Consider the following 12,266-nt stretch of genomic DNA (forward strand, 5'->3'; position numbering starts at 1 on the left):
AACTGGATTTGAGATTGTTAAAAGGGTCAAATATTTGGGGGTGATTTTGTCGCCCTCTAATACAAAGCTATATAAAAATAATTATGAAAAACTATGGGGGAAAATTCAAAAAGAATTGGAGAGTTGAGAAAAATTGCAATTGTCTTTGTTGGGACGGATTGCAGCAGTAAAAATGAATGTCCTGCCTAAATTTTTATTTTTATTCCAAATGATACCGATTCTTAAGAAAGATTCTAATTTGGAGGAATGGCAGCGAGGTATCAATAAATTTGTGTGGGCAGGGAAAAAGCCACGAGTTAAACTTAAGATTATGCAGGATACTCGTGAGAGAGGTGGCCTTAAATTGCCTAATTTTAAATTATATTATGAAGCTGCTGCATTAGTAGGAATAAGTGATTGGATTAACTTGACGCAAGGGAGGTTATTAAATCTTGAGGGCCATGATTTGTTGTTTGGCTGGCATGCATATTTGTTGTATGATAAGAAGGTAGACAACGTGTTTAGGGTGCATATTTTAAGACAGGCATTGCTGAGAGTTTGGAAGAAGTATAGATATAAGTTAAGTTGCAAGATACCATTGTGGGCAATTCCAAAACACGCAATAGAAAATATACATGCTGGCTTCAAACATGATGTGACTACGTACAAGGAGATCCTTAGCTTGGAAAGAAATGTTTGGTGTTTGAAATCATATAGCTTCTTTCGAGATGAGAAGGTTGTTCAAAATTGGTTTCAATATACTCAGTTACGGGCCAGGTGGAAAGAAGATCAGAAAAATGGATTTACAATGACTGATGAAAATTTGATAAAGCAAATTAGAAATCAGGGACCAGCACATATCAAACGGATATATCTTGCATTGATAGAGATTGACTCAGAAACAGAGCTTGTTAAGGATTGTATGATAAAATGGGCCCAAAACATCCAGGAAGTTATCACAATGGACACTTGGGAAAAGATTTGGGTGAGGAACGTAAAATTTACTCAAGCTCAAAATCTAAGGGAGAACTTTTACAAAATGTTTTATAGATGGCATTTAGATCCTAAAAAGCTTGCAAGTATGTATCCGAATTATCAGCCTAAATGTTGGAGGTGCGGAGATGAAGATGCAACATATTTTCACATATGGTGGACATGTAAGAAGGTTAAGGCTTTTTGGATAAAAGTCTGGTGGAATATGCAGAAGATTTTTAAACAGAGGATAAAGTTTTGTCCGCAACTTTTTTTGTTGGGAATAATTGCAGACGCTACAGTTGTGGACACTAAGTTGATGTTGAATTTAATTACGGCAGCAAGACTTTTGATAGGCCAATATTGGAAGAAAGAGGAACTGCCGACCATAGAAGAGTGGACTTTAAAGGTTTCCGACCTGGCAGAGATGGCGAAGATTTCGGCCTATTTGAAAGATCACTCGCAAGAACGCTATATTATGGAATGGAGAAAATGGATTGAGTTTATCCAGATCAAGTATAGGGTTAAGAAGTTTTATGTAGCATTTGAATGAGTCTTCTTTCGTATTTTTTTCTTTTTTTTTTCTTTTTTTTCTTATTTTAGTTTCTTTTTACACATATTTGATATTATTAAGGCTTGTCTTATCCTATATAAGCTAGAGAGTGTTGGATTTTAGAGTTTATAGTTGTTAGCATATGATTGTTTATGATTGCTTTTTATATATATACCTTGTATTTAGCTTTGGGAAGTCGGGGGGGGGAGGGGGGGAGGGGAGGGGGGGAGGGAGGGGGGGGAGGAGGGAGGGGGAAGGGGGGATTTTTAAAGGAAAATTGTACTTTAAAACTTTTCAATAAAAAAAAAAAGAAAAGAAAAACTGCATGACCATATCTGTGGTTTATAATTTTACTTCAGCTTTCTTTGTCTTAAAGATATTTTAAATGTTTAAAAAAATTTCTTTTTAATAATGATTTATTAATCTTTTTACAATGATTGTTTTTAGTATCTGTGGTTTTGTTTTTTGTATGCTGTCCAGAGTTGACTTTAGTGAAATGAGTGGCTATATAAATATGGTAAACAAACAAATGTCACTCCAAACAGCCAGGTGAGCCAATCTTTGAGGAAAGTTTCTGGAACCCAACTCAGAAGGAAGCTGAGTAAAAGGGCTAATCTTACAGGCCTTCTTCTCACTCCCCTACCCTTTGGAATCTAACCCTTGTGCTGGGAAAATTAGCACGATGAGAAGTGATGTTTGTATTTACGTTCATTGGAGAGAAAGAGAGCGCAAGAGACTAAGCAGGCACACACACATGGAAAGGAATGCACTAGCCTAGCCCTGCTTGCAGCTGCCAGTTGGGAAAAAGGAAGCCTGTAGCATGAAACTGATTATGGTCTGGTCCATTACAAGCAGTCCTGCAAGCTAGCTAGAGAGTTCTAATTAAGGTCAGAGAGTTGACCTTGTTAACTTGTGGTTAGCATTTTTTAAGGATGCGTGTCAGCTTAGGAAGAGATAGCTTGTTTAGGCAATCTCTCCACGCTGCAAGGGTGAGGGAGAAAAAACCCAGGTCAGGCACAGGACAGTGTGTAGTAACTGGTTGTAATGGTGAACCAGTGATTGAGAGAAAGAGAGAGATGGACACTGTGGAGGACGTAAATACATCATTAATTGGAGAGTTACTTTTCCATCTCCATTTAACTGCAAATGGTTGCTAACTGAGACAGTCACTAAACAAGGACTACTTGTTCATTTTTACCAGTCCTTGTAAAATGCCCCCAATCTATCATTCCAATAACTCTGGCCATAGAAATAAAATCTGTTATAGCCAGTCATTCATTTGTAATGCTTTTCTTTCTCTTTTTAGTCTAATTCAGTGGAACACCATTTGAACTCACAAGGTTTTCCTTCCTAGACAGGCTAATATGTAACATTCAGGAAAAGATTTTTAATAAATAAAGTAGGTAGCTGAATCTGATAAAACTGTTCTTTGTGTAGACTAGATTATGACACCATTGTGAGTCAGTTGGTCAGAATTAGAGAGTGCTTGTCCTATTTGAGGTACTCAGAATTTCTGATTTCAAGCATCTCTAGGCACAATATGTTTCTATATAGCTGAATTTCTTCTCTTGCTCCACAGGGTTGTGACAAAAAGATGTACACATTCTTGAGAGGAACTAAGCAGTTGCAGGTGCTTCGATTTCTAGGAATCTCCATAGGGGTTACCCAAATTTTGGCTATGATCCTGACAATTACTTTGGTGTGGGCTCTGTATTATGACCGCCAGGATCCACGCACAGACCAAATGCTATCTTTGAAGAACGATGCCACTCAACACCTGTCATGTCATTCTGTGGAGTTATTAAAACCCAGCCTTACAAGGATCCTTGAGCATACTACAATGGCAAACAGCTTTAACACACACTTTGAAATGGAGGAACTATAGTGCAATCTGCCAGTCTGTGATTTCTACAATTTGAATATAGCCATCATTTTGGATTCTGGACACTGCATTTTAAGGTATCATGGAAAAGAGGGCAAGGAACGAAGATTTTCTTAAGGACAGTTGTTTTTCTTTTCTCATAAAACCTATTAGAGTTGTAATGCTAAAAATAATTAATTTATAGGGTAAATGTGCCCTTCATTTTTCATGAGATTGTATGTACCATGTGAAAGATAGATCACTAGTCTAATAAAATAGTGAGTGAAAAAAAATATCAGGAATAATTTTAGGGCTCTCACCTATTAAAATTTTTCAGTTTAACAATTCTGTTAGATTGAGGATGGAAGTGTTCAGTGTTGAAAGCCCCACAGATATTAGAGGGCTGTAGACAATCAGTGTTCAACAGTTACATATAATTTAAGTGATTTTTCCATTTGATTTTCAAGGAACGGGAACTGGCAAGCCACAATTATTGAACATGTTACATTCAGATCTGCATCCTCTCCAGTTAATCACAGCTAAGAAAACTCTGAACTCATATCTTTCAGAATGTAAAAAACCATTTGAAAATATGACAGTCTTAACAGTTTAATCCACACATAGAATTGCATGTGAGAAAAATAATTCACAGTAGCGCTGTGGTTACGGATACACTGATGGGAATGTTCAGCAGTACATTGTGTACAGAACACTAGGTTCTATGATATAGCAGATGTATTGTTTGCATTTGGAATGTAGCTATCAGTGAAATCCAGGCATGAAATCCAGTTACTTAACAGTATATCACTTCCCAATACATGTGTGTAAACTTTGGTTCTTCCCTCTTTTTTTGTGCATTACACCACCAACATCAGTGAATTTTTTTAAAAAAATATCATAGTCTCATATCCTGCAAATGGTTTGTCCCACAATAAAGGCACATGGAACAGCTTAAGAAGAACCCATGACAACTGTTATTACTAAATAATGGTGGTTATTGCCACTAAAAGTTCAGGGATAGATGTATACAATAAAGTGTGTGTATGTACAATAGAATTGCTGTCAATATGGAAATCTGGATTTTTGTAAAGAGAATAATCTTATTTTAGCATCATTTTTGTTTAGTTTAAGGAAATATGTGAATCATTTAATTTTTAATGACTTATTAATTTTCAAATTAAATTATGTGGACTGAAGAAAAAAAATACATATTAATACCTAACTGTATTTGTTATATGTGACAGCTATATGGGTTGTTTGTATATGTCTATGCATGTGTATGTGTGTGTATGTGTGTGTAAATGATTCAACTTTAAGGAGATAATTCTATCCATTGTTTGCTGAAACTCAAGTTACTAAAGAGAAAGTCTATATTGTCTCCAAAGAAAAGCTCCTTGTAAAAATATTTCAACTTTTCTCCTACCCTACTTATTTTTCAGTAAGAAATTTGGAAAATGATTTACCCAGTTAATTGTCCCACTGAAATCAATGAGAATAAGGCTTACTTAACTTTGCTTAGATTTTGTACTTAGCTTTCTCAAAACATATTTATGTGTGATTTGGCTCATTTGAATACCAAGGAAGTATTTCTTTTGTAGGATTTTTTCTATGGATCCCCTAGCTGCTGCATATTTTCATCAGAAGTTACATATTTGATGGGGGGGACTAGTAGATGCCTAGCAGTAAGTACATACTTCGTATGGATACGCTTCTGTATTATTTCAGTTCTGTAATCGGGGTCAGACATAATGCTGCTTGGAGAAACCATGATTTGTTACAGCATAACAAGACAACAGCTATGTCTGTATCTTCATTTTACCCTTCTCTATTAATCATAGCTTAAAAGGAAACGGCATACTTTGTTGAGTTTTTCACAGTCTCCAAGAAGCTGAAATTTAAATACAGTCTACAAATCAGGATTGTAAATCACAGTTTCAACTTTAATTTGCAAACCAAGATTCTAGAGAGCATGCAAACAGCATTTTCCACTTTAATCATCATGGGAAATAGTAACTTAATAAAACTGTGATTAAATAAACCCAGAAATTTCCTTACAAGATGAGCATCCAAACAGGCAGAAGGGGAAAATGAAAAACCAGAGGTTGATTTCATGACAGTAATTACATATATCTGCACTTTTGTTTCTGTAAGTACACAACATGGACTAGCTGATATATAGGCTAAAGAACAGGCTATTTTGAAAAACTATGTTTTTTTCTTCTACTTAGAGTATATGCATGGGAGCTAATCCAAATTGGGATTCTGAATGTGGGACAGAAAATAGATCAAACTATTTGCTCATGTAATATTCTGATTTGAACATCTTCAAGCTTAAAAAGAGGTTCAGTAGGTAACTTTAATAAATTACCTTTTGGCAATTAAAATGAAAAGAATGAGAAACAATTTTTCACCACAACAGAAATCAAAGCATCCTTTTATAAAGAGATATCCTGATTCCAATTAGATTCCTTGTGCATATGACATATAAATCTGCTAACTTTAATTTTAAACTAATATGTAAGTTTGTTCTTATTTATTCAATTAAAGATAGCATCTTTATAGATTGCAAGAAAAAAACAACCCTGCACCTATTTTCCATATTGAATACTGGATGGCTTAAGTTCCCACGAGACAACTTATTTATTGAATTCTGAAAAGTGCATCTTACTGTATTTTATATGTGCTATAGAATTACTGCATTTTATAAGCAGGCAATTGAAATTATTGTTTCTCCTGAGAGATACTGTATAGTCTGGTTGCTAAAATTAGATATCCCTCCCCCCACCCTTGTTCTTTCCAAGGTGAAAATAGAAAAGGACTGGGCTGAAGCAAATGTTTGGAAACTTAAGTGATTGACCATGTGCTTTACCTCTCAAGCATGATATATTGAACTTGTGAAGTTCTTTTACCCTTGCTCAGTTCCCATCAGTAGCAGCAAAGGATGAAAGTGCCAGGGATAAATGGAAGCTTGTCCTCTTGTGATTTTTAAATAGTCCTAGCTTGCCTTGGACTTCATTTTGGGCAAGGAAAACAAAGCCCAATGTGATCAGCAATAAAACCACTACTTTCATATATTTTATATTGTGTCGTTCATTCATTGTTTCATTAAAAAAAAATCCTCTAATTTCCTTTTGGCTTTTAATGGGAAATAATAATAATAATAATAATAATAATAATAATAATAATAATAATAATAATAATAATAATAATAATAATAATAATAATAATAATAATAATAAAGTTGGAAGGGACCTTGGAGGTCATCTAGTCCAACCCCCTGCTCAGGCAGGAAACCTTATACCATTTCAGGAAAATGGCTGTCCAGTCTCTTCTTAAAAACCTCCAGTGTTGGAGCATTCACCACTTCTGGAGGCAGGTTGTTCCACTGGTTAATTGTTCTAACTGTCAGGAAGTTTCTCCTTAGTTCTAGGTTGCTTCTCTCCTTGACTAGTTTCCATCTGTTGCTTCTTGTCCTGCTTTCAGGTGCTTTGGAGAATAGCTTGGCTCCCTCTTCTTTGTGGTAGCCCCTGAGATATTGGAACACTGCTATCATTTCGCTGTTAGGGATATATTATGAGCTACCTGCAGCATAATTTTTGGATACTTCTTTGCTAGTCTTAGGTAAAAGAGGTTTGTTTTCTCGGGTAGCTGAGTGGGTTCTGCCTTTTTGAAGTTCTTGCAGACTCCAATAATCACTGCCTGCCTTGCTGAGATTGCTGAAATCACACATGACTGGTCAGGCCAACATGCCATCTAAAGAAGTTTTCACTTTGCTTATAAAGAGCAGTCAAAGAGAAAGTTGCTAAGAGTTTGGAGACAGCTCCAATTTGCTATCTTTCCTGTTTGGCCATACTAATATAGTTTCTTGCACCTACTGAAAAGTACAAATAGGTGCAGATATAGATTATGCATAAGTCCTATATTGAGTAGATATTTTCCATTTAAGTGTTCTTAGGTTCATAAAAATAAAGAGCAAGTGTACTGTATATTCCATAGAGCAGGGGTTACCAACCTTTTCTATACCTCGCACCGCTAGAACGTTTCTGATATATTCTTGCACCCCTTACAAAAGTTCGAAATAACGACAACGAATTATGCATGTACACTATAATTTTGAAAAGCCAAGTTTTCACACCCCCTGGAATTCATCACGCACCCTCGGGGTGTGTGAGCATCCTTGGTTGGGAACCCCTGCCATAGAGCTGTGCAATGTTTTGGATCTGATTCTTTAAATGATGCTTTGGAGTATGTGGGGATATGAATTTTCCTGTAACTCTTTAAAGCATCAATGTCTTTTCTCAGAATCATATAACAATTGTGTCCTCTCATGCTTCAAAGTATTTCTTTGTAAACTATCAGTTATTTTGATTCCCCAGAATAGAATATGGTCTTGATGTTCCAAAGAAATGGTTCTATGTAATTATATATACGAAGAATAACATTAAATATCAAGTGAAATTTTACTCAAGGGTTTTCCACATTCATTCAAGATCATTTGACATATAGGCAGGAACAAAATTTTCTGTGAATGAGGTTACTGCAAAACCAGTTTCCCATTCAAGCATGCAGATGTTTTATTTAAGTAGTCCTCAGACCTCTGATTTATTTAGCATAACACATCTTGTTATACTGTTCTTCTGAAACACAAGACAAATTTCACCTCCCCCATAGCAGAAAAAGAAAAAACACCTTGAATTTTTTGTGACACACAGAAATAATTACATTTAATTTACAGTACAGATGCATTTTACACAGTCGCAAGTTGTTCGCTAAAAAAACAAACAGCATTTAAATCACCTAAAACACTGAAAGAATGTTTAGCTTCTGCATTTCAGAGAAAACAGTAGCTGTGTGATGGGTGGCTAGCATTATTGAACACAAGAGCAGAGGAGTCAAACATACCGCTAGACTGTATCCTGTTCTCTAAGTACCGGTGTTCCAGCTTTCCCATTTATGTATGCTCTCAAATAGAGCATTGCCAAAGACTAAATTTTTAAATCCCAGAATGTCAGAACTGGCTTGTAAAGCTCCTAATTTAGAACAGAGTTGGCCTTGACTGAAAAAATATATATGGGAAAAGAGGTAGTAGAAAGGCTGTTATAGCCATGAATCAATAATACCTTATGCACAAGCTAGATCTATAGACGGAACCTCTGTGAGACAGGAAAGTTGGATGCCACTCCATTGCTGTTTGTGGACTGAATTCAGCAGGTCAGTGATAAAATCTGTTTCTGCATACAGCTCACCAGGAGCTGTCTGTGACTGCCAGTTTCTGCCTGCAAAGTAGCATCCACAAATGTAATGTACCCAGTGATATTTCAAGAGAAGAAACTGGTGAAAATTGTACTTAGTATTTGGGTATTACTAAAACCCCACTTTCCTACAGCATAAAATACAAGAGTGAGTAAGTAATAAAAAATACAGCAGTGAGTAGAAAGAGTTTGTATGTTTTGAATTATTGTTTTCAACATCCACTGCACATGTGCACACCTTGCATGGTGAAATCAAGGACTCTTTCAACCATCTTCTAGCATGCCTTATACAAAAAGTCAACACAGAAATCAGCAGGAGCAAAGAGCATCAAAATTGGGGAAACTGTTGTGGAAGAAAAGTTAAGCAGTAATTTAAAATATTCATTCATGGAAGAATGAAGTAGTCCTGGGGTTTGGGGAGAATAAGAGAATTACACTGGAAAACAACATTCAATAGAACCAGTGTGTGGCAAGGACCTCAAATGCAAATTGATATTAAAATGGTGATTATAGTAACTTTTATGGGGGATAAAACACATGATTTTTTTCACCTTGAACCTACCTCGTGGCTACATTTTTATAGGAAGTTGGCATGGAATATATTAACCAATTTTAGAGCCAGATGCTGCAGTAAAAAGTGTCAGTGTAATAAAAATAATTGCATGGATGTTTCTATACTGCTGTGGCAATATAGCATTAAATATTATGTTTATATTTCCTCTGAAACAGTCCAACTGAAAGATATACTGCTCAAAGTGAGAGGTTAATTGCTATTGCTATAAGATGTTGCATCCATTTGTATTAGTTCTTGTTTGGGCTGGTCTCTGAGAAAGCCACTGCAGATTCTGTTGCAGTTTCACCTGTTTACCTACCCCCTGATTTCCCAGGGGAAAATCACCCCTAAACTAAGGCAAGAATACCAGGCAAATCCATTCATAGTTATGGGATGAATATCTTGCCCTGAGGCCTGCTCCAGTGCACTGTAGAAGTGAGATGCTTTGGATTGTATCACTGGTCACATAATAATACAAGTATTGTAGGTAATTTAAACTAGATTGTTTAGAAACAGAGAAGAACAGACTGATCACCAACATCCAATGTACAGGTAGTCCTCAGCCTATGACCACAATTGGGACCAGAACGTCTATTGCTAAGTGAGATGGTTGGTGAGTTGTGCTCAATGCTATGACCATTTTTGCCCCAGTTGTTAAGTAAATCAATGTGGTTTTTAAATGAATCATATGATTCTTAAGTGAATCTGGTTTCCCCCATTGACTTTACTTATCACAAGCCAGCTGGGAAAATCATAAATGGTGAATCACATGACCACTGTAAATTCATGACAGCTGGGTGAGTTGGGCCAGTCACTCTGTCTCAGTCCAACCCACCTCACAGGCTGTTGTGGGGAAAATAGGAGGAGGATAGAGTATCGGATAGGTTCTCCACCTATTTATAAAAAATAATATGGGAGAAAAATAAATAAAAAATATAAATCAATCAATCTAAATAAATGCTGATTGCCAAGTCCACAAATTTTGATCACATGACCATAGGGACTGTGTGATAGTTGCAAGTGTGACAACTGGTTGTAAGTAATTTTTTTCAGCACCATCGTAACTTTGGCATTTAAATAAATGATTGTAAGTTGAGGACTACCTGTATAATTTTTAGTATTATATCAGTGGAGACATTTATAGACATTCTTCCATATATCAGGTAAAGACACTTCTCAGGTTAAATACAATTTCATATTGGCCCATATATTAATTTCTTTAGAAAGTCTTTCCAGATTTGGTTATATTTTATCAACTGCTTTATTTAATAAGGCGAAATAATAGGAAACTATCACATTCCTAAACGGATAACAATAACTAAAGAAATAGTAGAAGAAAGTTGGGTTTTTGAAACTGAGTTTTTGAAAGAGACTTTTAAAAATCCTTTAAAAATCCTAAAAATGACACAAAAACCCTATATGATAAAATATGTGTATTGATCCTGTGGTAATACACTCGTAGCTCTGATCTAAAGCTTTAATTTCAACTTAATCCCTTTTAGAATATTGGGCATCCATGAAGGGATATACTTAAAAAAGTAAAGATGGGGCTAATTCTGCAATAGCAACTCATGTAAAAAGGGGCAGGCCCTGATAAGGTCACAGTGGCCATCTTGACTTTTTCAAATTCCACTTCACTGCAAATGCTTCTGTTAATCTGATCCAGTGCTTCAGAACAGATTTGACAAACAGATTTATGTAATCTTCAGCAAATCTTATCTGCATGACTTCCAGCACTTAGTTTATCCAATATCATTATATAGCAGTTTTAGAGGACTTAACTGCTATACCATGTTAGTTTTACATCAGATGTCAGCTACATTGTAACATCACATTAGGAAGACTTAATTAGTTCAGAAAACAAACACTATAGAATGGTGCTTATAGATCAAGCTTTTTAAAAAAACATAGGAAAACTATATTCAAAGGAGAACAAAACAAATAACAAAAAGCAAAGATTGGCTTTGAGGAATAGTAGGATAATAGAAAAACAAAAAAAGCTGACAAAATTATTGTTGGCCTTAAATGATTAAAACATTAAACTTTCTCATGTTACATAATGCATTGATTATCCATGTGGGCTTTTATTTTATAGCTGACTTTGTGCAGTTACTGTATTTTTCCGTGTATAAGATGCTATTTTTTCCTGCAAACACCCTGTTCAAAAATCAGGTGTGTCTTATACATGAAAAAATAATGGTAATCTCCGCAGCCCAGGGCATGCCTCTGTGGGTTCTTTACATGCCGCTGCTGTTCTGCCTGGTGCAGGAGGATATCACTGGCCCAAGATGCTGCCTGGTGCTGGAGGATCGCGCTTCCCCAAGGATGCCGCTGGTCCCACTGAAGCCGCCTTCTATGACCTGTTTTTCACCGGCGCAGCTTGGGCTGAAGCCGCAAGGGGGCATCTTATACAAGGGGGATTCGTATAGACGGAAAAATACGGTATATAAATAAAAGACTGATTCCTGATACAACAGATGTACATTGAATTATTGCAGTTGTAACAGTACCGAGGAATTAAGGGAAAACAATCATAAATACTAAACTAACTGAACACCAAGTTCACTAATGTGTGTTTTGAGTATGAAATTTTTCTCTCCCCATCCCACCCCTCTCCAGCAAGTTATTTGTACACCATGGAACATTTACAATCAGTTTTTCTAAGTGCACAGAAATGCCCCCTTTTTACAGTAAAATGTTATCATGCCTAGTCTGAAGTAAACAACAGAAGTAAATTCAGATCACAGCTCCAAAGAATTTTCACATGCATATGAGTTGTTTCTTTCAATCCGTATACATACTGGATGAGCCATTTCTCTCTCTTTTGAAGTCAGCTGATTGATGAGTTCATGGTTTATCAATAGGAAAAAAGAGAATACGTTATCAAAACTGGGTCCATCCTTAATTTTGCATTTGGCTGGAAAATAAACTGTCTGAATGGTGGTATGTGTCTTTTTTTTTAGATATTTTATTAAAAAGATTTTTTTATATCCCCATGGTAAGAAGAATCTTTAATGGGAGAAATTTCATTGTGCTCATACAGTAAATGAAAAGAGTCACAGAAGAGTTTATTCCAGAAAAGGTCCAGTTCATATA

The 12,266-nt window shown here is 35.9% G+C and overlaps 1 protein-coding gene across 3 annotated transcripts in view; it reads left to right on the forward strand.

Moving 5' to 3' along the window:
• TSPAN12 (tetraspanin 12) overlaps window positions 1-12,266 on the forward strand; it is an 87,025-nt gene that overhangs the window by 69,897 nt on the left and 4,862 nt on the right. For 2 of the 3 annotated variants that reach the window (XM_081331015.1, XM_081331017.1), the window contains one exon: window positions 3,084-6,432. In XM_081331015.1, coding sequence (XP_081187141.1) covers window positions 3,084-3,389 — 306 coding nt within the window. In that variant the 3' untranslated portion in view covers window positions 3,390-6,432. Of the gene's footprint in view, window positions 1-3,083; window positions 6,433-12,266 lie in introns of those variants that run through there. The other variant, XM_081331016.1, reaches the window with a different exon arrangement.

The sequence above is a fragment of the Vipera berus genome (assembly GCF_964194415.1).
Source record: "Vipera berus genome assembly, chromosome: 6".
Lineage (NCBI taxonomy): Eukaryota > Metazoa > Chordata > Lepidosauria > Squamata > Viperidae > Vipera > Vipera berus.